We start from the raw sequence: 27,434 nt of genomic DNA on the forward strand, positions 1-27,434 counted from the left end.
TATGTTTTTTTTTTTTTTTTTTAATTCTAACAGCAAAGTGCCCTCTTAAATTAACACTGTAAAGGGCAACTGCTGCTATTGAGAAGGTTGTGGATGATACACGGGTAATACACGCAAATTCTTTTTTTCATTTCTGGGGCCTATGGCCTAGCAAAAGTATATTTGTCTTAGGTCAAGAATAGTAGCAGTTGACGTGAAGTACCTTGGAAAATGTTGGTCTCTTTAAAGATAAATATCCAAAAGAAAAATTAAATTACTACTATAGGGGTGAATCCATAATTATTCTTTAAAAGACACATATGCACACATGCACGCGCACGCACACACATATCAAACAAGACAACATCTGTTTATATGAAAACCCAAGAATGTTTTTAGAACTTTAAAGAAAATGAAAACCAAGACCGCCTGGGTATGGGAAATACTTGGCTGCCCTGATCAGACAAGCACAAGCATCTGAGACAGTTGGATCTCTCATCTATGCAAAAGAGGGAGTACTGCTCTATTCCCAGGAGACTTGGTAAGCTGTGAAACTATTAAAAATTAGATGGCTACGGTCCTATCTTTTTCTATGTCAGACCCTACTGATGTGGTACTTGGAGAGCTTCTTGAAGAAAAAACTGGAAGGGTTATGCATCATCAGCTCTAAAGTGTTACTTGGCTATAAAATGAAGAACCAATCATCTGCCTTCTGAGAGCTGCCAACAGTTTACAATGACATATAGTTCTTACAACCCCAAATGTAAAGGCAGGTAACTCTGAAAAGGTCACTGATACTGGTTCCTGATACAGAAGGAAGGGAAATACTGATGGCTGTTTGACCTACCAAGCTAAGCATACCAGAAAAATCTGGATTTGAGAAGTGTAACATAATAGGGCTTCAAATTAAGTCTCTTACAAACTGGCTTACTGTGGGGTAGATACATGCTTCTAGAAGAAAAGAAAGACTAGTCTATGTTTTACAACTTTTCAAGTTAAGTATCACAAGCACACAAAGGTTGTGATTCTTCAGTTATTACGGAATATAATTTTATTAAAAAATAAAAAGTCAAAACAAGACAAAAAACCCTATCATATGGCAACTTTGAGATGACAGTGAGTATGGCAAAAACAAAAGTCCACCAGTTTCAGAAAGTCTGAGATTTAGTTTGGGGACAGAAGGAACAGCCAAAGAGCAAGACAAAAGACAAACTTCAACGAAGACCCCCTTCTGTTTTTTAATCCCTCGTAGTTTAGAGAATGCATTTCAAATTAAGCTACAGGCAAACAGAGACCTTCACTGATCTGGGTACCATTTTCTTTCCTGTACCTGATAAAGTGACTGGAACATAAGAAATGTAACTCTATTAAGGAGCTGAAGAAAAATGGAGGGAATAGTTGTTCTTTCTCAAGTTTCCCTTCCTCCCCCATCAACTCCTGTTCTATATTCATTTCTACGTAGTTTAGAAAATATAGATGACTTTGCGGTCACTCTCTCATATGACAATCACAACTACTTCATTAAAGTCATATAAATGTAAGAGTTATCATAATATGCTTAGTTAAACACTCATCACAGCTGGATAGCAGAGCATGGCTATGATAACTGAGAAGCTTTAAGTAATGGTAAAGAGAATGGTCTACTTTTGGCTTAAGAGGGACAGTTTCAAATTTTCATTTTAAACTATAAAGTATCCTTGGTAAGTTTCCCCAAACTTCTAAAACTTACACAGTACCAAAAGTGTAGATCCTGGGATTCTGCATCTATGTCATTATATGTCTCACTTCTCTTTTTCTGTGATATGAATCTAAGGACTTTCATAGCAGGCATTTAATTTTAAACAATGCATGACATTTATCTTCCTTGGGGAAGGTGCTGGGACAGCTATATGCAGTTCCTTCCTATCAATCTCATCTTTTGTAAACTTGAATGTCCAATATGCCTGAAACATGACAGCAGAGAGGCACCATGAAAATTATTTATGAAACTCTTTCAGGGGGAACTTATCTCTTAAGGAAGGTTATGAATGAGAGCCAGAGGAGAAAGAGCTCAGGCCTACTCTACTCCTTCCTCTTTTTTTTTTTTTTTGGCCTCACTACGCAGGATATGAGAGCTTAGTTTCCTGACCAGGGACTGAACCCATGCCTCCTGCACAGAGTCTTAACTGCTGGACCACCAGGGCAGTTCCAGTCCACACTACTCCTGTGTTACCACTCCATCTGCAGAAAGAACTCAAGCCAGATTAGGATGACGCCGAAGAACCAGCTCACGTGCCTGCCTTCCTTGTATCTCTAATAACATATCTGTCATGTAACTATGGCAGGCCAGTTTCTTCTTAATCAAATGGAAAGCATTTAGTCTACAAACAAAACTATTTTACAATTGGTATAACAACTTCCAGAAGAAGACAAAACCTATTTGTTCGAAGTACCTTTCTAGCAACTGTTGCCCAATTTTTCAAGAGGTGTACAGGAACAAAAATGTCCTTTATAGGAAGAAAGGCTGTAGACCCAGAGACTGTTTTAAATTGCACTTATTATGCAAAAAGTAGGAGGAAAAAGAGCCAGTTCCACCAAAACAAGTTTTGCTTCAAGTCAAGGTGAAAGTCTCTTTGGGGTTCTGATTTGACATTCTAGCCATTTTATATCAATCCCTTCCAACCTCCCATTAACCCAAGGAACTGTCTAGTGAGTGAGAAGATATTTCAAAGAGGCTTTCTGAAATATAAAATGGTATTCTGCAACAAAACGGTATTTAAAACATTTAACAGTACTCTGACAACTTTCAGTATTGAAGAACACTATAAAGAACCCATGGAAAGCCAGACCATTTCCAGTGTTTTCACTATTAAGTAAACAAGGTCTTGGATTAATTATTTTAAATAAACAAAACTTTTAATAAGTTATACTTTCTAAACAAACATCACTCATTTAAAAAATTCATGGCTAGGTTTCAAAAGCATTTTTGATCAGCAACACAGATTTTAGTGAGTCAGAGAAGAAACATGATGAATAAAAGCTGATGTGAAGAAATTGTTTTAACGTTTTTAAAAGCAGGCAACATTAAGAAGGTGAGACAAATTAGGAACATAAAACAATCAAACTTGTAACAAGAATTTCAATAAAAATAGAAAACATGGCTATTTTCCTGTATTACCATGTGCCTCTCAAACTGACAATGCACCACACTGTTACAACCAAAGGGGAAAAGAAGCTAATGAAAATTTTATAAAGTCACTGATGTCCAGTCACCTGTAACAATGGGTCAATCCAGATTATGTGTTTTTGCTCCAACACACACCAAACCTTCATCCAAGCTAAAGTTATTTCCAAATAAGCCAGACAAACTAATAATAAGTTTGGTATACTAATTATGATATAAAAGGCTAGCTTAGCCAGTCTCTCCCCATCATAAAAAACTGAAGTATAAAGAACTGAGAAGTAAACAGCGTCCAACAAAAGGTTTGAGTCCTCAGAGTTTTCTATGATTTCACATCAGATTACCATTACTATTACCATGCTAGACAGGGATCCCCCACACCAAGAAATTTTAGCTAAATACTCCTTTTGTACTTTTAGAAAACTTTCCATCTCTCAGAATTTCTTTTGTAAACACTCAATAATAAGGAAGTTAAAGCATCCTCACCTAGTCAGCATAAATTGTTACTGGATAGAATAAGACATGCTAATAAACTCATTCAAATTTTAAAAGTCATTTGAAAAGAATGTAACAAGTTATCAGACATTATTTTCAAAGAACCATAATTAATTTATGCTGAATTTTTCTTAAGTCAGCAGTAAGTCAAAACAATCAATAATTCTTTAAAAAAGCAACTTCTCAATCTTTCCATCTTTTCTATTCTGAGCAAATTGGTACACTTCTTACCCTATTTTTCAAAGTGATGATAACAGCTCAGATAGATAGCTCGATGAAAATTTCAGACAGAATAATCCTTGTGGTTGCAAAGAAATGAGCTTTCAAAAGAGCAGATGCTCACAACTCTAGCTACCTTGTTCTTTTCAAGGATGTACCTTCTCTAGCATGCTGGAAATAACTGGAAGATTAATTAGAGCAGAAATAAAACGATGGAGTAGAGCTATACTTGTGGAGACAATACCACAACCAACACATGCCTAGCTCCTGGTATCAAAAGAATATTGAATTGTGTTTAAATGTCAAGACCGAAATTCTTCCTAATCTACGGAATATTTTATTGGTGTTTGGGTCATCATACCAGTACAAGAAAATGCTACATCATGTATAAGGAAAAAAAGAGTTACACAATCACATAATTTAAGCTAAAACATTTCCTTGTTTCTTTTAACTGCTAAGAAAAGAAAACTGGGCAAGGGAAGATTGCTCTTTATACATTTACCAGAATTTTGGATCCGCCATGTTTTTATAAACTGAGTATCAGGAGGTATCGACTCCCCTTCTCCTATGGTGACATCTTCAACAAAGGACATGGAGGGTACACTGATGTTTGGGCTCTCAAAGTCATAATATGCGCCAATTGCTGCTTGTAGGTTCCTACAAATAAAAAGAAAAGGCAAACGACTTCAGTCCTCTCCAGAGCATATAATCTAATTGTCAAACAAAAGAAAACTAGGCCTGTTTTCTTAGGCCATGTTATAGAACCTGTATAAAGAAGGTATACAGATGGCTCCTAGTATGTTAATCTTCAGAGTCGTTGATTCTGGCTTAGGAACAACAGGAAAAAACACAAGGACCAACAAACTTGTGCAATACTTTCTTCACAAGGTACCCACATAGAAAGTAAGCATTATTAGCACCATCAGCAACAATGTGAGAAGTTCCCCTTTTACCCATAAGGACAGCAAGTATGGCTAAGAAAGTCAATTAAAAGAGTCCTCCATAGATGTGACTAAACTTCAAGGAAGCTCCATTAAAGAAAATTCTCATTTTTTAAAAAGGCAATACTTGGTTCACAAAGTTTAATACACTGGGGATTTCCACGGTGGTCCAGTGGTTAAGAATCTGCCTGTCAATGCAAGGGACGTGGGTTACATCCAGGAAGATCCCACATGCCGCAGGGCGCCTGTGTTGCACAAGTTTTGATCCCACACTCTAGGGCCTGTGCTCTGCAACAACATAGGCCACTGAAATGAGAAGCCCACACACCACAGCTCAAGAGTGGCCCCCATTCTCTGCAACTGGAGAAAAGCTGGAACAGCAACAAAGACCTGGCACAACCAAAAATAACAAAGTTTTAAAAAAGCTTCATACGATGAAAAATACCTATCTCATCTCTTCTTTTCCATACACACACACACACAGGTATTATTTGTGGCTTTAATAGATATATCTAAACTTCCTTCAATAAAAAGTTATACACTTAGTGAATGCTCTCACCATGAACGTATGGAATGTCTATTTCCCCATTCATTAACAATACTTCTCTAACATTTTGTATTTCTGTCAATCTGATGGGTGAAAAACAAGATCTTGGTGAGGTCTGAAAATGGTTTTCTCTTTTCATGAGAGGTTAAATATCTTTTGGGGCTTTCCAGGTGGCGCAGTGATGTGCAAGAGATGCAGGTTCAATTCCTGGGTCAGGAAGATCCCCTGGGGCAGGAAACAGCAACTCGCTCTAGTATTCTTGTCTGGAAAATTTCATGGACAGAGAAGCCTGGCTACAGTCCATGGGGTTGCAAAGAGTCAGACACAACTGAGTAACTGAGCACACAAGTATCTTTTACACTTTCACGAGCCATGTGCAGCTTCTTTTTAGAAGCACAATTTTGTAAATGTTGGTGTTTTTTTTAATTACTTATAAACTTCCTAATGAGAAGGAACTACCAAGCATACAAACCAGTCCCTAACTGAACAGAATCATACAGCTGACAGCTTGGCTCATCAGTGGCAGAAACCAAAGGCCACTAAGTTAAGTAAGCTGTGTTCATTAAAGAAATTGTTGGTAATTACATTAACTGCTTCTCTTATGGTCCTCCTCAAACTAGTGACATCATCCCCAGTCCCCAAGGAAAAACACAAAGAGCATTTTTCCAAATATAACCCGAGCATAAGCCAACGGACCCAGTGGGTTGTTTTTAATTATGCATAAACATAGCATGATGTAAGGCCTGACGGTACACAACTGCCCAACACACATGCTGTTAACAGCAAATGCTTTCTGCTGAGGGCCTGCCTACTCTTCCAGGTGTTTGCAGCTGCCAGAAAGGAGGGCTATATTTAGAGGAGCTACCTCAGGTCAAGTCCCATGCAACGGTGGCCTGCAGTATTAGTGAGTAATGACCGGAATTACATTACCACCAAATGCTGGCCTGTCACGTGTGTGCCAGATAAAATTTACATGGAGCAGAGCTGGGTGAGGGTCCAAACTGTGCCTGTTTATTTGACCATTCAATAGGAAAGCTTGGGCTTCAGTCTTTCCAGCAACTTCCTTATCTAGTTGGTACTTATCTAAAGTGAAGAATATGTGACTGGTCGAACTTAGGGAGTCCCAGATCCTACCACTCACTAACAGACTCAGGAGTATGTCTGGAATCAGCCTTACGTTTAGAGATCAGACATAAAATGAGGGAAAGAAAAAGAGGCCGAATTTGTATTTTGTTCTTCTGAAAACTTTTTAACTGTCCACCTTTTCATAAAGATAATTTTTTTTTGCCAAAGGTCTCAGGCAGACAGCCTGAATTGTTTTCTGTTCACTTCGCTGTAAAATATGCTTGGGAGCGAAGAAACTATTTGTGCACTCAGGACAACTGCCAATTCTCATATTCAGCCTGTGTCATATTTCACCACTTGGCTGTGCCTGCTATCAGACAGGACTTTGAGACCAGCATAGCAGAAACACGAACAAGTGGAAAAGTCCAGTTACTCTACTTAGGCAGATCCACCCCACTCCTCAAACCTTTTTTCACACATTCCTACTTAACCCACAGCCAAGCCAACAAAACTGCTTACTTGTACCTATATTATCCAGAGAACTCAGCCAGAGAAAGATTAAGAAACATTTTTAAACCCCAAAGTGAAACTGAAAGTAGAGAACTAGTCTCCTGGCAGGAAAGAGTGAAGGATGACAAAGCATAATCATTTCCCAAGTACAAGGCAGAAAGAGAGGACATTAGCCTGGCAGTTCCCTAACCCACAGGGCAGGTACACAGCCCCCATCAGCGCTTAGACCATTTAGATCACTGCCTCCCTGGGCCAAGGAACAGGAGGAACAGACTTAAACAGCTCCAATTCAGTGTGAGAATAAGCAAACATGATAGCATGCACTCCTGCTTAAAACAACATGCTCAACTACTATTAGGCAACAAGAAACTCCACGTGCAACACAGATGGTTGAAGACATGGGAAAGAAACCCGGACACCATGCAGTGTTCAGCCCAGCCTGCAAGTTTAAACCTCCGGGCTCCTTCAGTGTCTTCGCTCAAGAAAAGTTTTTACTCTGATCTCAAAGTTAAAGGTGCCTAAAGAACGAAGGGGAGCAGTGTAACAAGCGGAAAAAAGGCACAGGCGAAGAAGATGGGTGATGGTGATGATTACATAACATCGTGAATATACTTTATGCCACAGAACTATGCACTTTAAAATGGTTAAAATGCTCAATTTTTATTTTACTTTATTTTTATTGATATGTCCAACTAGACAGCATATTAGAAAGCAGAAACATTACTTGGCTGACAAAGGTCCATCTAGTCAAAGTTATGGTTTTTCCAGGAGTCATGTATGGATATGAGAGTTGGACCATAAAGAAAGCAGAGTGCTGAAGAATTGATGCTTTTGAACTGTGGTGTTGGAGAAGACTCTTCAGAGTCCCTTGGACTGCAAGGAGATCAAACCAGTCAATCCTAAAGGAAATCAATCCTGAATATTCATTGGAAGGACTGATGCGAAGCTCCAATACTTTGGCCACCTGATGTGAAGAACTGACTCATCAGAAAAGACCCTGATGCTGGGAAAGATTAAAGGCAGAAGGAGAACGGGAGGACAGAGGATGAGATGGCTGAATGGCATCACTGACTCTATGGACATGAGTTTGAGTGAACTCCGGGAGCTGGTGGCAAGAAGCCTGGCGTGCTGCAGTCCATGGGGTTGCAAAGAGTCAGACACAACTGAGCTGAAGTTGATTTACAATGTTGTGTTGGTTTCTGATGTGCGGCAAAGTGATCCAAATATATTCTTTATTATATTCTTTTCTATTATGGTTTATCACAGGATATTGAATATAGCTCCCTGTGCTCTACAGTGGGGCCTTGCTGTTCATCTGGTAGTGTGTATCTGCTAATCCCAAACTCCTAAATTTATATCCTCTGCACCCCCTTTTCTCCTTTGGTAACAATAAGTTTGCTTTCTATGTCTGTGAGCCTGTTTTGTAAATAAATTCATTTGGATCATGTTTCAGGTGTTTCAGGTTCCACATGTAGGTAATATCACTTGTTATTTGCCTTTCTGACTTACTTTGATCAGTATGATAATCTCCAGGTGCATCCATGTTGCTGAACGTGGCATTATTACATTCTTTTTATGGTTGAGTGATATTCCATTATATATATTCACCACATCTTTGTTATCCATTCATCTGTTGATGGACAATTAGGCTGCTTCCATATTTTGGCTATTGTGAACAGTGCTGCGATGAACATGGGGGTGCACGTATCTTACTAGTTTTCTCCCGATACAGGCATGGAAATGGAATTGTTGGATCATGTGGCAACTCTATTTTTAGTTTTTTAAGGAATCTCCAATTGTCTCTATGGAAGAGCTTACACTAATTTATATTCACAGCAGCAGTGCAGAAGGATTCGCTTTTTTCCACACCCTCAACAGCACTTGTTATTTGTAGACTTTTTAATGATGGCCTTTCTGACTGGTGTGAGGTGATTCCTCACTGTGGTTTTGATTTGCATTTCTCTAATAATTAGCAATACTGAGCATCTTTTCATGTGCTTACTGGCCATCCGTTTGTCTTCTTTGAAGAAATGTCTATTTAGATAGTCTGCTCATTTTTCCATTGGGTTTGGTTTTTTTATTATTGAGTTGTATGCACTCTGTGTGTATTTTGGAAATTAAGCCTTTGTCAGTATATTGTTTGCAAATATTTTCTCCCAGTCCATCAGCTGTCTTTTCAATTTATTTATGGCTTCCTTCCTGTGGAAAAGTTTTAAGTTTTTTATTAGATCCCATTTCATTATAAAAAGGTAAAATTTTAAATGGCTTTATTTAGAGGAAGCTCCTAATCCCTGGTTGTGGGGCTTTGAACAAGTGGCTAATCATCTGTGTCAGTTTACTCATGTACAAAACTGAGTTTTTTATGGTAAGTTTGGCTTATATTTTATATTACAAAGTTGGTGTTACAAGGTGGGCTGTGAAGACTGCATGAGGCAATGTGTGTAAATGCCAATGCCTTAGGTTGGCAGACATTTAATTAACGAACATTTATCCATGTGCAAGGCACTCAGCCTTGGACAGAAAAGACACCCATTACAGGCAAGGGTCCTCTCCATTATAAAGCCCAGCAGTCTGCAGCAAACCAGGGACTCAAACAAGGGTAACTGCAACTATCTCTCACACTGATGCTTATCAGCCCAAGGCAGCTTTTCCATCTGGGGATAAAAAAAAAATGGGCTTGGTGCACAACACAGTTTCAACCACACTGATAATCAAGTTAACCTGATTGGAGTAGATGAATCTGGTAGTGCTGATATGTGTTTTCTGATGAAACACAATTCTGTAACTCAGAAGTGATACTGTCCAACCTTCATTTTATAGATGAGGCCACAGACACACCGACAGGTAAATAACTTGCACACGTCTATCTATATCTTTTAACTTATCCAGAATGTTCCAATTATCTACCAATGCTCTGAACATCTTATTTTCTTAAGAACATACTAAGTACCATCATGAATTCTATAAATCAGCTAATTATAACATCTCATTAAGCCAAATTTTTGAAAGTGGTCAAATGTCTAATTGTGTATATATTCACAAACACAGAAGATTTATTTTTGTACTATTTATACAAACATAAGTCAGATTAACAGTCTTATGAAGAAAAATCAATATACTGAATATACATCAGGAACATCATCCCAAAAATACAGGAGTAAAAGAAAACAGTTAAAAAAACTAGGAAATCAGAATTTAAGAAGGAATGCCAGAAGTCCAAGTATTAGCTCAGATTTTCAGCAAAATAAAATTAGATATCTTTCCTTTTCCTCTCTGAACAAGAAACTGAAAAGGATTCAAATTACTTGTAAGAAAAAAAAAAAAGAAAACTATCCATACAATCTGGACATAAATTGGGAAATCAGAATAATGAATCAATCCAGTTAAACATGAACAGCAGCATCTTCAGGCTTCAAGCAATACTTACTCAGAACTTCAAGAAGTCTCTCTCACCTATAGAGTGTCAACGACCCTGCTCTCAAGGCACAGGCCTAGCAGGAACCAGAAGACCTCACTATCCTGAATGACTGAGAAAACCTGACTAGAAAAAGGGTCAGCAAAACAGGTGGCAGTTCTTACCAGGGCTTTCCAACATCAACTCAACAAGCCTCTTGTGTGGAAGACCAAAATGAGGGGCAAAAAATGTGACTCTCAATAATGTTAAGGCCTCGAAGAAACTGAGAATTTTATTAAAACAAAGATGAATGCAGGTAGGGAACAGAAGCTGAACTAAAGAAGGCTCAAATATTTTCAAACCTAAAAGTTAACTAACAGATGACACTATTTAATATGTGAAGACAGGAAGAAAGAACTAGGGAAAGATTTTATTAAGAGGAGCAGCAAAGGTCACACCACTGTTTACCCACTTCTTAGAGCCCTCGCCAAGTCCAAGATTGTTTCTTCATCCTTCTTTTCCTGGCTATTTACTGGCCCATTAATTCTTAAACTTTTTAGAACTGGTCCTTCTAACAGCAGCAGCTATACTGCTTCCAAAGAGAAAGTAAAAAACTAGCATTCTGCATGAAAACCCAAGGCAGTGGCACTGTTTCAGATTATAAGTATGCAGTTTCAGGCTACGTACTTTAAAGGATAAAATATAATTCAATGGTATTTATTTTATTCACAGGGATTTGCAACTACCTCTACTTTCAAACTTTTAAATCATTTGAGATAAACACCACATACCCATTAAGTAATCATTTCTCATTATTCCTTCCTCTCCATCCCCTGACAACTACAAATCTGTTTTGTCTCTATGAATTTGTCTATTTTGGATAATTTATGTAAATAAAAGGAATGACACAATATGTGCAACCTTCTATGTCTGGCTTCTTCCACTTAGCATAATATTTTTGAGATTTATCCCAAATGGTAGCATGTTGATCAGTATTTATTCCTTTTTATGGCCTAACAATATTCCATTATATGTATATACTACATTTTGACTATCCATTCATTTGTTGATGGGCATTTGGATTGTGTCTACCTTTTGATTATTACTGCTATAAACATTCATACACAAATGTCTGGGTGGGCATATGTGTTCATTTCTTCAGATATATACCCAAGAGTAGAACTTCTGGGTCACGTGTAATTCTTCTGTTTAACTTTTTTGAAAAACCACCATACTGTTTTTCACATCAGCTGAACCATTTTGCATTTTTATCAACAATGTATAAGTGTTTCTATTTTTCTACATCCTCACAATACTTCTTTTTTCTATTATTAGAGCCATTCTAGGGTGACTCCCTGGTGACTCAGACGGTAAAGAATCTGCCTACAATGTAGGAGACTCGGGTTCAGTCCCTGGGTTAGGAAGATTTCCCTGGAGAAGGGAATGGCTACTCACTCCAGAATTCATGACTGGAGGAGAATCCCATGGACAGAGGGGCCCAGTGGGCTACAGTCCATAGGGTCACAGTCGGAGATGACTAAGCGACTACCACTAGTGGGTGTGAAGTGGTGTCTGACTGTGGTTCTGATTTTCATTTTCTTAATGAGCAATAAACAACTTTTCATGTACTTGTTGGCTATTTGTATATCCTCTTTGGAAATAACATCTATTCAAATCCTTTGTTCATTTTTGTGACTGGGCTGCTTGTCTTTCTATTGTGCAGTTGAAAGAGTTCTTTACATATTCTGGATACTAGAACCTTATTAGATATAAGATTTACAAATATTTTCTCCCATTATGCTGAGTGTCTTCACTTTCTTGATAAAGTCTTCTGATGCAACACGAAGTTTGTTTTTGTTATTGCAGTCTAATTTATCCAGTTTTTCTTTTATTGCACGTGACTCTGATGTCAAATCTAAGAATCAGTAGCCAAATTCAAGGTCATGAAGACTTATCCCTATGTTTCTTCTAATAGTTTTATTATTTTACTTTTATTTAGGTCACTGATTCATTTTTTATTTAATTTTTGTATAAAGAGTGAGGCAGAGGGTCTAACTTCATTCTTTTGTCTGTGGTTATCCAGTTGCACCAGCCCCATGTGTTAAAGAAGATCAAATATTTTTAATAGAACAAAAACCTGGACAGCCTCTTGGGTGTGAGTGGGATTTCGCCCTCTGTGTGATCCTAGCTAGCCAGTGGTGACACTTCGGTTGCAAGGGCAATAAACGGAAAAGCTCAGCCCTCGGAAACCGAGCGGGGACAAGCTGCGACGCACTATGCACCTCGCCGTGACTCGAGCGCAGTGCGCTTCTGCTCTGAGCAACTGAGAGACACATCCCACTCCCAAACACAGTTTCCAGGGCTGAAAGAACCAACAACAGTTATGTTCAGAATCAAACTAAATTAGCAGCATAAAAACCTTTCCCTAACTGCCAATCAATAACTATAGATAGTATTTACTTCTCCTGTATTTCTTTTCGTTAAATTTTCACTCATTCATGACTCTAGGTACTAGAACAGTAGATAAATAAGACAAAGTCTTTGCTACCAAGGAACACAAAGTCTGTTAAGAAAGATTTGGGGGACTTCCCTGGAGGTCCAGTGGTTGAGAATCCATTTTCCAAAGCAGGGGACACAGGTTCAATTCCTGGCTGGGGAACTAAGATACCAAGCACCACAACTAGACAGCCAGCATGCCACAACTGAGTGCATGCACCCTAGAGCCCGTGCATCACAAGAGAAGTCTGCGAGCTGCACGCAGAGAAGCCTGAGCGTGCCGCAGCTAGAGAAGACCCCGCACCAAAGAGCCTGCGTGCCACAAGAAGACAGCGCCAAGTTTAAAGAAAAAAAAGGTTAATATCAAAAAAGAAAAAGATGTGGAAACATGATCACTATTCAATGAAGTAAATTTCAGAGAGGAAACCTAACCAAGAACTACAAAAGTACAGAAAATACCCTTCTCCAACTTAGGACATTAGGGAAAGCATCATCAGCTAGGTAACATCAAAACAGTACCCCCAATGAACTGTTTAACCATCTAAAGAAAGGGGGTGAAGGGGCATTTCAGATACAGGGAGAGAATCTCCAAAGGCACACAGAACACCACACACTCACAAACAGCCAGAAAAAGAGGTCTAACAACATTCAAGTCTCTGGTTCTGGTTGTTTCTGAAGCCTAAAAGAATTGCTAAGTTAGGTTCTAAGATACTTTTGTATCGTTATTAATTCTCATTTTTATTCAGACTAGTTTAAGACAGAGTTCCATTCTCTCCAATAAAGTCCTAACTGAGACAAGACTAAAGTATTACAAAAGTTAGAAATCCACAATATATAACAAAGTCATGGTGAGGTAGGAAGAAATGGGCTCCCTCTGTCTTGGCTTAGCAAGACGGCAGTCCTGTTATGTCGCAAAGTGACTGGTTACACTCCATACATACTCCAAAGCTAGATGAAGTCTTAGGAGCTTGGACAATAAAAGGAAACTGCCCACAGAACACTGGGCAAACTTGAGTAAAGTTCTTCAAGACAATCCAGTCTGGCTTTCCAAAGGCAAGTATGACATACAAGATAAGAATATAACTTTCTGCCTAAAGTCAGAGACCTGAAACTACTAATGGTCAGGTAATTAAGAGATTTATGCTGAATTTCAGGGCAAGAATTCTCTGTATCAAGAAAACTGTGAGACCCTGATGAATACAATATAGATAGCCCCTTTCGAAACTTCTCCCAGGGTCCCCCAACCTGCCATCTCCTCCCTTCATTATGAAACATATCTGAAAGAAACACAGCTGGGGAGAGGGGAAATTTTAAAGGGAGTGACATTCCACAGATTTGAGAAAGCTCAAAATCCAGAATTATGCATCCATGCCCTGAATAGAAACCTTTAACCTGAAGTGGTAAGGAGAGCTAAGGGACTTAACCCAATGCTAGCAATTCTCTTTAGCAATCTCAGGAGACTCAAATCTGATTATATTATTACTGGAGTTGGTCATTTATCAAAGGGGATGTTTGAATATGAAATGGATAAGCAATGAATTTAAGTTTTTAAAAGAGCTCTATAATTATAGAGGTGCCTATAATTACTATACTCCTCATCAAGCCCTAGGCCCCCAAAGTAGCAGCTCACTGGAAGGGGAAAGCTAAGCAGCATGGCCTCATAAAGGACCTCTCTCCCACCCTGTCCCTGTATCTCCTGTGCTCCTCTCAAGGATGCAAGAAAAATATCAGACATGTGGAGTCTTTCTGGGAGAAGGCAGGCCAAGGCTTTTAGTTCTCTGCCAATGAAATGAGTCAACAGGTGACCGCAAGACTTACTGACTGTATTTTACTGCTCCTGCCCTACAGAAGATGGTGCACACTTCTTCCTGCTCCTGCCCTACAGAAGATGGTGCACACTTCTTCCTGCTTGTATCCCCCTGCTTGTATCTGCCTGGCATATAGAAGGTGCTCAATAAATCTTTGTTTGAACAGAATACACTAGTGACCAAATATAGTACTGTTGACCCTTGAACAACATGAGGCAAATTGAGTATGTTCACTATAATTAGATTTTTTTCAATAGTAAATAGTACATGATCTGAGACTGGTAGAATCCACAGCTTGGAAAAAGCAGATATGGAGAGTCAAATTATATAAGTTATACATAGATTTTCCACTGCAAGACAGGTCTGCACCCCAACCCCTGCATTATTAAAAAGTCAACTGTATTTTTCCTTTCCTTTTACCACATTTTCCTCACAACTGTATACTGGAAGTATTGGCATATCTTCATTTATTGTGCTTTACAGATATAATTGCTTTTTCTTTTTGAAGACTGTGACTTAATTTACATATTTATGGCTGCGCTGGGTCTTTGTCCCTGCTTTCTCTAGCTGCCGTGCCCAGGCTCCTCTTGTGGTACCTGGGCTCTACAATGTGCGGGTTTCAGGAGTTGTGGCTTGCAGGCTTTAGAGCACAGGCTCAGCAGTTGTGGCACATGGACTTGGTTAACCCAAAGCCTGTGGAATCTGCCTGGACCAGGGACCAAACCCATGTCCCCTGCATTGGTAGGCATACTCTTAACCACTGGACCACCAGGCAAGTCCCTAGAGTTGCCTTTTTACAAACTGCAAGTTTGTGGCGGCTATTCTCACCTTCTGAGATGGCCTACCCTCTTTCTGTGGAGTGTGTTTCTCTCTAAATAAATCCACTTCTTACCTATCACTTTGCCTCTCACTGAATTCTTTCTGCCACCAGACATCAAGAACCTAAGCTTCATTAAGTCCTACAGCAGGACTAAAACCACAGACGAATGGACGATGTCAGCGATGTCAGTATTCTTCATACCAGAGAAGACCACCTGAGGCCAGGAACAGAGAAGCTCTTGAAAAAGACTATCTGAGGCCAGCTTAGGAACCACAGAAACCCATCAGACTACCTGAGGCCAGACTGGAGTGCAGGCCCTGTGCACACCTGATCTTTGATCTTATCAGCAACCCCACCCCTGAACAGTGGCTATAAAACTGCTCATCAAATTCTCCACCACTGGGACCCACAGTTTTCAAGGCAGGATCCCTTTGCCTGGCAAAGCAATAAAGCTATTCTTTTCTATTTCATACCCCTCAAAAAATGTCTGTGGCAAGCAAGTCTATCAGTACATTTTTCCAACAGCATTTGCTCACTTTGTGTCTCTGTATCCCATTTGGTAAGTCTTACAAATATTTCGAACTCTTCCATTGCTATATTTGTTATGGTCATTTGAGATCAGTGATCTATGATATTTCTATTGTAACATGAACTGTGCCCACATAAGCTGTAAAGTTAATTGGTAAGGGTGTGTGTTTTGACCACTCCACCAGCCAGTCATTCTCCCTTCTCCTTGGATCTCCTTATTCTGAGATACACTGTTGAAATTAGATTGTGGCCTCTAAGTGTTCAAGTGAAAGGAAGAGTCACACATCTCTCACTTTAAAAGCTAGAAATGATTAAGCTCAGTAAGGAAAGCATGTCAAAATACAAGAGCGCCAGAAGCCAGGCTTCTTGCACCAAACAGCCATGCTGTGAAAGCAAAGGGAAAGTTCTTCAACAAAATGAAAAAGAGCACGCCAGTGAACGCACAAATCATAAGAAAGTGACACAGCCTTATTGCTGATGTGGAGAAAGTTAGAGTGGTGTAGACAGAAGATGAAATCAGCCACAGCATTCTCTAAAGCCAAAACATAACCCAGAGCAAGACCCTAACTCTCTTCAGCTCCATGAAGACTGACAGAGGTAAGGAAGCTGCAGAAAAGTGCTAAAGCTAGCAGAGGTTGGTTTTGAAGTTTAAGAAAAGATGTGATCTCCATTTAATATAAAAGTGCAAGGTCCTGGAGGGAGCAAGTGCTAATGCAGAAGCTGCAGCAAGTTATCCACAAGATCTAGATAAGAAAATTCATGAAAGTGGCTAGATTTTCAATGCAAATGAAACAGCCTTATAATGGAAGCAGATGCCACCTAGGACTTTAGTGGCTAGAGAGAAGTCAATGCGTGGCTTCAAAGCTTCAAAATGAGAAGCTGACTCTCGCAGGGGCCAATGCAGCTGGTGGCTTTAAGTGGAGGTTGATGTTTCTGTACCACTCCAAATACCCTAGGGCCCTTAAGAACTTCGCTAAACCTACTCTGCCTGTGTTCTGTAAAGCAACAACAAAGCCTGGATGGCTGAACATCTGTTTACAATATGGTTTACTGTTGAGATCTGCTCAAAAAAGATTCCTTTCAAAACATTACTGCTCATTGACAATGCTCCTGGTCACCCAAGAGCTCTGATGGAGACGTGCAACAAGATTAACGTCGTTTTCATGCCTTCTAACACAACATCCCTCTGTAGCCATAGATCAAGGAGTCATTTCCATTTTCAAGTCTTATTCTCTAAGAAATACATTTTTGAGGCTACAGCTGCTACAGATAGTGATTCCTCTGGTGAATACAGTCAAAGGCAATTGAAAACATTTTGGAAAGGCTTCACCGTTCTAGATGCCATTAAGAACATTTGTGATTCATGGGAGGAAGTCAAACTACCATCATTTACAAGAGTTTGGAAGAAGCTGATTGCAACCCTCATGGATGACTGTGGAGGGGTTCAGTGAAGGAAGTAACTGCAGGTGTGGTGGATGTACCAAGAGAACGAGAAACGGAGCCTTAAGATGTGACTCAACTGCTGCAATTTCAGGATAAAACTTGGACCAATGAGGTTCTTAGGGATGAGCAAAGAAAGTGGCTCCTGAAATGGAATCTACTCCAAGTGAAGATGCTGCAGAGATTGCTGAAATGACAACAAAGGACTTAGATTATTACATAAACTTCCTTGATAAAGCAATGGCAGGGTTGAGAGGACTCACTCCCAATTGTGAAAGAAGTTCTACTGTGGGTACAATACTGTCAAACAGCACTGCATGCTACAGACAAATCATTCATGAAAGGAAGACGCAATCAATTTGGCAAACTTCATTGTTCTCTTACTTTAAGCTGTCCCAGCCTGAAAGCAGAGAAGGCAATGGCACCCCATTCCAGTACTCTTGCCTGGAAAATCCCATGGACGGAGGAGCCTGGTAGGCTGCAGTCCATGGGGCTGCAAAGAGTCGGACACAACTGAGCGACTTCACTTTCACTTTTCACTTTCATGCATTGTAGAAGGCAATGGCAACCCACTCCAGTGTTCTTGCCTGGAGAATCCCAGGGACGGGGGAGCCTGGTGGGCTGCCGTCTATGGGGTTGCACAGAGTCGGACACGACTGAAGCGACTTAGCAGCAGCAGCAGCCTGAAAGCAGTCACAAAAAGAAATGTGCACATCCATGTTCACAGCAGCATTATTTACAACAGCCAAAAGGCGGAAACACATGTCTATCAACATGTGGTATATACATACAGTGGAATATTACTCGACCTTCAAAAGGAAAAACTGTACCATGCTGAAACATGGGTAAACATTGAGGATATTATGCTTAGAGATAAGCTGTCACCAAAAAAGACAAATACAATATTAATGGTAGTCATAAGTATCTAGAGTAGTCATTAACAGAAACGGGAAGTAGAATGCTGACTGACAGGGGCAAAAGGAAGGGGGAAATGAGGAGTTATTGTTTAATGGGTACAGAGTTTCCATTTTGCAAGATAAAAAGGTTCTGGAGATTAACTGTACAACATGCTTAACACTACTGAACTATACACTTAAAAACCATTAAGATAATAAATTCTATGTTACATGTATTTTACCACAATTTTTTAAATTATTAGGATGAAACCAATGTGTTTCATTAAGAAATTTGGACTTATTCCTATAAGGAACGGAGAGCACAGAAAGGTTATAAAAACAACTCTTTTGAAGTACAACTTAGGCAGCATAAAATACTCATTTCAGCGGCACAATTGAATGATTTTTAGTAAAGTTACTGAAGTATAAAACAATCGTCATGTTTCAGAACATTTTCATCACCCCAATAAAGTCCGAATGCCTGCAATGTATACATATGTTAATGGCACAGCAGAATTAAGAATGCTAATCAGGTGACCTGGACATAGGAACATTATCCTGGATTATCCAGGTGAACTCAATGTAATCACTTCCTTAAGCACAGAAGAGGGAACTGACAGAGAGAAGCAGAGAGAAAGCAGTGTGAGAAGGAGCCACCTGACATGCTGGCTTTGAAAATGGAGAAATGAGGCCATAGGCCATGGGGCAGTATGTGGCCCCTGAAGTGGTAAAAGGCAAAGACATGAATTTGAATTCTCCAGCAAGGTTAGCAGCAGCAGCAGCAGCAACAAGAACACAGCCCTGATACACCTTAATTGTAACCCAGTGGGACTCATTTTGCATTTCTGAACTCCATAACTGTGAAATTATAAATTGGTGTTTTTTAAAACCACTAAATTTGTGGTAATTCATTAACAAAAAACAGGAAAAAATTAATACAATGGTTATTTGCTGTATTAGTTTTGCTAATTTACTGTTAACATGTGTTTGAAAATGTATATCATACAAGGAAACTATGAATGTAAAAAAAAATAAAGAAATGTTACAAATAAAAAGCTGCTATTTTCTGCTGAGTCATTTCCTTCATCATAGCTGTGCTCTCAAGAACTCAATTACCCATTAAAGATGCACATTTAGAAATAACTCCCATCTTTCTTGCTTCTGTCCCCCACCCTCGGCTATGTAACTGTCGTGGATACTTCCTAAAAAGGTCAACAATCGCTAGGTTCAGTGCTAACTGCAATTCTGAAGATACTGGAGTCAAGCCCAAAGTAGACGTGAAAGTGTATGACACCCAAAAAGTCCCAGAATGACAAACACAAAACACGATTCAGACAAAACTATTTTCATAAACAAAGCATTTGTGGCTTATTGTTGTTCATGAAACTTTCTTTGGCACATAATTTAAGGCAGCAGTTACAGAATGATCAGGTAAATCTGTAATTAAGTATGGTTTTCAGAAGTGTTTACCTCACAAGGAACTTAGAATAGGCCAGTAATGGTTAAAATGTGTCTTACCCTACAACCTAGTCAGAAATGTGTCTAAAAGGTACTACTTTTATTATTTTTTTAAAAGTGCCACAAAGCCAAATTTTAAACCAACATTCCACTCTCAAATCTAGCTGTTGTTGCTGCATATAGAGCAAAGGAATGAAGGGCCTTCAAAAAGAAATCACACATCTTTTACGTGTGTGTGTGTGTGTGTGTGTGTACGCACACTTAGTTGCCCAGTTGTGCCCAACTCTTTGAGACCCCATGGGCTGTAACCCCCCAGGCTCCACTGTCCATGGCATTCTCCAAGTGAGAATACAGGAGTGGGTTGCCATTACCTTCTCCAGTCCTGACCCAGGGATTGAACCCAGGTAGGTCTCCTGATTGCAGGCAGGTTCTTTACCGTATGAGCTACAGGGAAGTCTTCTATCTATACTTTTGACTAAAAGGCTCCACACCAATCTTATATGTCCTGCCTAGAGATTTCCTGATGGTGTGCTACAAGAACTACATTGACCAAACCATCTTTGGAGAACACAACAGTAAGCCTCAGCCTATTCACCTCCAAAAATGACCGTACCTTATGAATCTTAATAAAACTTGACCAAGTCCTATGTAATATGATGAACAATGCCAATGCAACGTTATCACTACCAAATAACGTCTCGTGGTCTTAATGTCTACTCTGCTCATTCTGCAGCCAACACATCTCCAAATACTCTGGCTATATTTGGCTGTTCTCTGGTACATGTGGGATAGGTACCTTAAAAAGCTACATACTTAGAGCTGGAAGACTAAATTAAATTGGACAGAACTTGGGAAAAGGCAGATTTTGTCACAACTCACAAACCTGACAGGACCAGGCCCCTTTTTCTTTTATGAACAAATAAAACAAAAGTATAAAGTGTCACAAATTGGTGCCATCTTTAGTAACAACCCACTGAGAACAAACAAGGAAGACAACATGGAGAGAATATTTCCTGTAAAAGTCCTTACAACAGTCTCAAGTATTCTTAATGTTCTCACGTCTGGGCAACCATCTGCACAGGAGAACAGTCAGGTTTGGGCGGCTCATCCAACTATGGCATTTCTTCTACGTTACAGAAGAAAAGGATTTTTAAAAATAGCTACTTTGCATGATACTACATAATTACCACCAGTTAAATTACTACCAAAAAAAAAAAAAAACAAACAAACAAAAAAAAATCACAAAACTATTCAAAGAAACATGGGGTGGGGAGGGGGAACTAATTTGCTTCACAAAGAAAAACTAACAAAAACTCAGGAAAAAACTTTCTGTAACTTGTTCTGATTTTTCCCTAAAAAGAGTGGTCTCTCAAAGACAGAAAAGCAAACATCTCCAATCAATGCAAACACAATGAAAAAGTATATGTTTCTCAAGCTTCACAAAGGTCAAGCAGATCTCTCTCTCTGGTACTGCTTCTTTGGATCCTCTATAGCTGAGGTCAAGGTAAATATGTTCAGCTCCACACTATTAAGACAAGTAACCAAAATCTGCTTCATTCATCATAAAATCCTTTATAACTCTGGTTAAGTCCCATTTAAAAATTAGCAGTATCCATATTCCTGGGGAGAAAGAATCAATACTGTGAAAATGACTATACTACCAAATGCAATCTACAGATTCAATGTGATCCTATCAAATTACCAATGGCATTTTTTCACATAAGTAGAACAAAAAATTTCACAATTCATATGGAAACACAAAAGACCCCAAATAGCCAAAGCAGTCTTGAGAAAGAAGAATGGAGCTGGAAAGAAGAATCAACCTCCCTGGCTTCAGATTATACTACAAAGCTATAGTCATCAAGACAGTATGGTACTGACATAAAAACAGAGATATAGACCAATGGAACAAGAAAGAAAGCCCAGAAATAAACCCATGCAAAAAAAAAAAAAAAAAAAGAAATAAACCCATGCACCTATGGGTGCCTTATTTTTGACAAAGGAGGCAAAAATATACACTGGGACAAAGACAGTCTCTTCAATAAACGGTGCTGGGAAAACGGTGCTGGAGAGCTACATGTAAAAGAATGAGATGAGAACACTTCCTAACACCACACACAAAGATAAACCCAAAATGGATTAAAGACCGAAATGTAAGACCAGAAACTATAAAACTCTTGGAGGAAAACACAGGCAGAACACTCAATGACATAAATCAAAGCAAGGTTCTCTATGATTCACCTCCTAGAGTAATGGAAATAAAAACAAAGGTAAACAAGTGGGACCTGATTAAACTGAAAACCTTTTGCACAGCAAAGGAAACTATAAGCAAGGTGAAAAGACAACCCTCAGCATGGGAGAAAATAATAACAAATGAAACAACTGACAAAGGATTAATTTCCAAAATATATAAGCAGCTCATACAACTCAATGCCAGAAAAACAAACAATCCAATCAAAAGGTGGGAAAAAGACCTAAACAGACACTTCTCCAAAGAAGACATATACATGGCTAACAAACACAAGAAAAGATGCTCAACATCACTCATTATTAGAGAAACGCAAATCAAAACTACAGTGAGATGTCACCTCACACCGGCCAGAATGCCCACTCATCAAAAAGTCTACAAGCAATAAATGCTGGAGAGGGTGTGGAGAAAAAAGGAAATGCTATTGCACTGTTGGTGGGAATGTAAATTGATATAGCCACTATGGAAAACAGTATGGAGATTCCTTAAAAAACTAGGAATAAAACCACCATATGACCCAGCAATCCCACTCCTAGGCATATACCCTGAGGAAACTAAAATTGAAAAAGACACATGTATCCCATTGTTCTTTGCAGCACTATTTACAATAGCTGGAACATGGAAGCAACCTAGATGCCCATCGACAGATGAATGGATAAAAAAGCTGTGGTATATACACACAATGGAATATTACTCAGCCATAAAAAGGGACGCATCTGAGTCAGTTCTAATGAGGTGGATGAACCTAGAACCTATTATACAGAGTGAAGTGAGTCAGAAAGAGAAAGATAAATATCATATTCTAACGCACATTTAACGGAATCTAGAAAAATGGTACTGAAGAATTTATTTACAGGGCAACAATGGAGGAAACAGACATGGAGAATAGACTTACGGACATGGGGAGAGGGGAGGAGAGGGTGAGATGTATGGAAAGAGTAACATGGAAACTTACATTACCATATGTAAAATAGATAGTCAACAGGAATTTGCTGCATGGCTCAGGAAACTCAAACCAGGGCTCTGTATCAACCTAGAGGGGTGGGACTGGGAGGGAGGTTCAAAAGGGAGGGGAAATATGTATACCTATGGCTGATTCATGTTGAGGTTTCACAGAAAAAAACAAAATTCTGTAAAGCAATTGTCCTTCAATAAAAATAAGTTAGTTTTTTTAAAAAAGCAATCTTTTCCTTCAAACCTCTGAAACAAGGTTTAGACTGCATTTCCCACTAAATTTCTGAAAGGCCTCATTGACCACGTTAAAAAAAAAAAAAAAAAAAAAAAGCTGTATCTTCAGAAAAGACTGCCAACCAATATACACAGAAGGAACAACAGAATTGAAAATTCAGAAAATTTATCTTATTGCAATCACCTGGCAGTAAACAACCCAAGCAAGGATCATCAATGGATACTAAAACATCAATGGATACTAAAGATTGCTGGGAAAAGGGATATTCTCACAGTCTCTCACAGATTACTTATTAATTACAAAGGACAGTTAACAGATACACACTGTCTTAAACAACTAAATACTCAAATTTAGCCCAATAATGGAACAAACAGTAGATGTAACAGAAGACACAGAATCATCTGTTATTATTTCTAACAACAGAATGCTTATTAACCTTAATTTGGCCATGAGGAAACACATTAGTCAACAATATGGGACACTCAAGAGGACAACTGACCCGAACTCTTAAAAAATGTCAATGTTGGACTTCCTTGGTGGTGCAGTAGATATGAAACTGCCTGTCAATGAAGAGGACATGGGTTTGATCCCTGGTCCGGGAAGACTCCACTTGCTGGGGAGTAACTAAGCCCCTGCATCATAACTACTGAGCCGCACTCTAGAGCCTGCGCTCTGCAACAGAAGTGGCTGACGCTAGAAGCCTGAGCACCACAACAGAGAGTAGCCCCTGCTCAGCGCAACGAGAGAAAGCCCAGACAAGCAACACAGACCCGGCGCAGCACGCCCCGAGAAAACACCACCAAAAACCCAAGGTCATAAAACATGCAAATGGTAAAGGTGAGGGGCTGTTCCAGATTAAAGACATGACAACCTAACATAACACGAGGTGCTTGAGAAGATTCTGGATTGTTTCAAAGGGCATTTGGGGAAAAAATAGGAAAATCTAGATATGAACTGTATTTGAAAAACACTAGTATTTCCAGGCTAAATTCTTTGGCAGTGACAATGACATTGCAGATATGCAGCATGATGCCCTCGTTCTTAGAAAATACCTACTGAAGGACTAAGGGGTGAAATGTGGCGATGACTGCAATTTATCGCAGATGGTTCAAGGGGGCAAAGTAGTATGAAATCCAGAGAAAGAACTCCCATACATTGCGGGCGGGAATGTAAAATGATAGTTGCTTTGGAAAAAGATACTTGGGAATTTCTTAAAAAGTTAAACATAACTTTACAATAAAAAATGGCAGTTAATTCCTAGGTATCTACCCAGAAGAAATTAAAACACACATAAAAAGGTCTTGCAAATCAATGTTCATAGCAGTTTTATTCATAATAGCCAAGAAGCAAGAAAAGATCCAAAGGTCCATCAACTGGTAAATGGATAATCAAAATGTGGTATGTATCAATACAATGGAAAATTACAACATAATAAAATGGAAAATAAATAAAAATACTGATACGTGCTAAAACATGGATAAACACCACACAACACTAAGTGAAAGAAGCCACATACAAAAGAGCACTTATTATATGCTTCCGTTCATATGAAAAGTAAAGAAAAAGCAACAATTCAGAGACAGAAAAAAAAGTAGTGTTTGCCTGAGGCTGGGAGTAGGAATGGGGATGAATTATAAACATGTAGACGAATGTTACGGAAATGATGAAAATATCACACAAGTGGACTGCAGTGATAGTGGCTCAGTTCTGTAGACTTACCAAAAACCATTCAGTTATTATTTTAAGTGGGTTAACTTATGATATGTAAGTTATATTCAATAAAGATACTGTAAAAATAAAGCAGACATGGTAAAATGGCCATTACACAGGTAATCATTGTGCTAGTTTTTCTGTAGTTCTGAAAGTCTTCAAAATAAAAAGCTGGGGGATAGACCAGAATGAACTCTGCAAAGCACACAGTTACCCAAAATCAGTTTTTAACTGCAGATTTCCCAAAGGAAGTAAAAGGACAGAGCACAACTCTGAAAAGATTAGGATTAAATAAAAGAAGCACACAGTAGAGGGATTCCCAGTGGTTAAGAATCTGCCTGCCAGGGCAGGAGTTCAATCCCCAGTCCGGAAAATCCTACATCCCACGGGGCAACTAAGCCTGGGGCCCACAGCTACTAAGCCCACTCACCCTGCGGCCCACAATCCACAGCAAGAGAAGACCTCGCGCGCGACGAGGGAAAGCCCTCATGCAGCGACGAAGCCCCAGCCCAGCCAAAAATAAAAACTAATATGGAAACCACTGTTTATAAATAAATTCAAAATAGTGGTTAGCTTAAAAGAAAAAACAGTGGACCAAGGTCCAGTTTTTATCTGAGACTGTGATTAAAAATTTTTCTCTACTTTTAGGTATTATTTTTCCTAATTACACAATACATTTTCTTTACAGAAAATCTGTAAATTAATGTGAGAAAGAATTAAAGTATAAAAAAGAAAATAAACAACTATATAATCTCACAGTCAGTGATAACCATTTGTAGTTTGTTCTTTATCCTTCAGGTAAAAGCAGACCCATTTTAGTGAATGAATGCTATCTAAATACACATCATTACCTGATAGGTTATTCAACTTGTATACTGAAACTTTATATCATATCCAATCACATGAATCATAAGAATAAAAAAACAAAATAAAAAATTTTTAGATGCAAATCCAATACTTCTTTTCAGCTTCCAATTAAAAATTTCATACTTTAGCCTCTGCTCTCTCCCGAAAGCCTCCTAAAATTTAAGTACTGTGCTGTAGACTGAATGAATGCTTGTGCCCTTGCCCCCGCCCCAATTCACTGTGAAACCCTAACTCCCAATGCGATGGTAATAGGAGGTGGAGCCTTTGCGAGGTGATTCAGTCATGAGGGTAAAGCCCTCTCAGAGGATGGAATCAGTGTCCTTATAAAAGACATCCTAGAGAGTCTGCCCCTTCCATCACATGAGGTTACAATGAAAAGCCATCTGTAATCCAGGACCCTCACCAGACATGCAATCTTCTGGCACCCTGATCTTGGACTTCCCAGCTCACAGTCTATATTTTTGTTATAGCAGCCTGAATGAAGAAAAATTGGAGGGAAAAGTCAGAAAAATCACAAGGACAAAATAAACAAGTGCGGAGGCAACACATGGGTCGCTAGAAAGCAGGGAGCAAAGTGGTCAATGACTTAGCTGACCTGCAACAGATGACTCCTCCTGGGTCAGCAGTGACAACAAGCAGAAAAGCAATCCAACTTAAGATCAGGATTCCCAAAAGGTTGAGAAACTAAGAGCACCAAGTACCCTACACATGAAGGTGAAGACATGGATAAAAACAGAAGTAATGCATTTATTTGCCCAAACTATGCATTAGAACGCAGATCCCCAATACAGTCTAAGCACTGTAGAGCTGGTGAGTGCTCCACCCTGGAGGAAATGGGTGGAGCTGTTAAGCCCTCAGTTAACAAACCCTACAGTCTGGCCCACAACTTCCAATTTACTTTTGTGTCCTACTCTTAAATAAAAGTAGATAGCTAAGAAACAAGTACTTAAGGTAAAACGTAATATAAAAAACTAAAACAAGTCAACACAAAAGGCAACTTGAAGAAAACAACTCTCAGAAGATCTCAGAAAGCAGAGCAAAAATTTTGTCAAAAGTTCATTAAAAGAGAAAAGAAAAAGAAAAAAAAAAAGACAGAAGACCAGACCAAAAAATCCAGTATCTGAAAAATAGGCATTCTAAAGAAAGAGAACAGAGAAAATAAAGAGGAGGAAATCAAAGAATTAATTCAAGAAAATTTCTAAGATCTAAGAAAAACAAATGGACAAACAGAACAAAATACAGAAATACAGAGAGAACAAACAGGTGGTTGCAAGAGAGAAGCAGCTAAGCGGAGGGAAGAAATACGTGAGGGAGATTAAGAGGAACTTTCAGGTGCAAAAAAAATGAGTCACAGTTATGGAAATGTACAGCGTGAGGAGCATCGAGAGTAGCCATCTTTGTACAGTGACATACCATAACTACACTTACCAGACTTACTGTGCTGATCATTTTAAAATATTCTGAAATATCAAATCACTATGTTGCATGACAGGAACTAACATAGTGTTGCTGTAGGTCAATCATACTTCAAAAACATAACTCCTTAAAAAGATCAGATTTTTGGTTACCAGAGGCAGAGGCAGGAATTGCAGGAAGGCAGTCAAAAGCTACATACTTCCAGATACATGATAAATAAGTACCAGGGATGTAATGTACAACATGAT

At 39.0% G+C, this 27,434-nt stretch overlaps 1 protein-coding gene across 3 annotated transcripts in view; it reads right to left on the minus strand.

Annotated features, from left to right (window-relative positions):
• The window catches only part of ILRUN (inflammation and lipid regulator with UBA-like and NBR1-like domains), a 106,082-nt gene that overhangs the window by 60,625 nt on the left and 18,023 nt on the right, over positions 1-27,434 (minus strand). For all 3 annotated transcript variants that reach the window (XM_061397968.1, XM_061397966.1, XM_061397967.1), the window contains exon 2: positions 4,356-4,510. In XM_061397968.1, the coding sequence (XP_061253952.1) occupies positions 4,356-4,510 (155 nt within the window). The remainder of the gene's footprint in view (positions 1-4,355; positions 4,511-27,434) is intronic.

Source organism: Bos javanicus, chromosome 23 (assembly GCF_032452875.1).
Source record: "Bos javanicus breed banteng chromosome 23, ARS-OSU_banteng_1.0, whole genome shotgun sequence".
Lineage (NCBI taxonomy): Eukaryota > Metazoa > Chordata > Mammalia > Artiodactyla > Bovidae > Bos > Bos javanicus.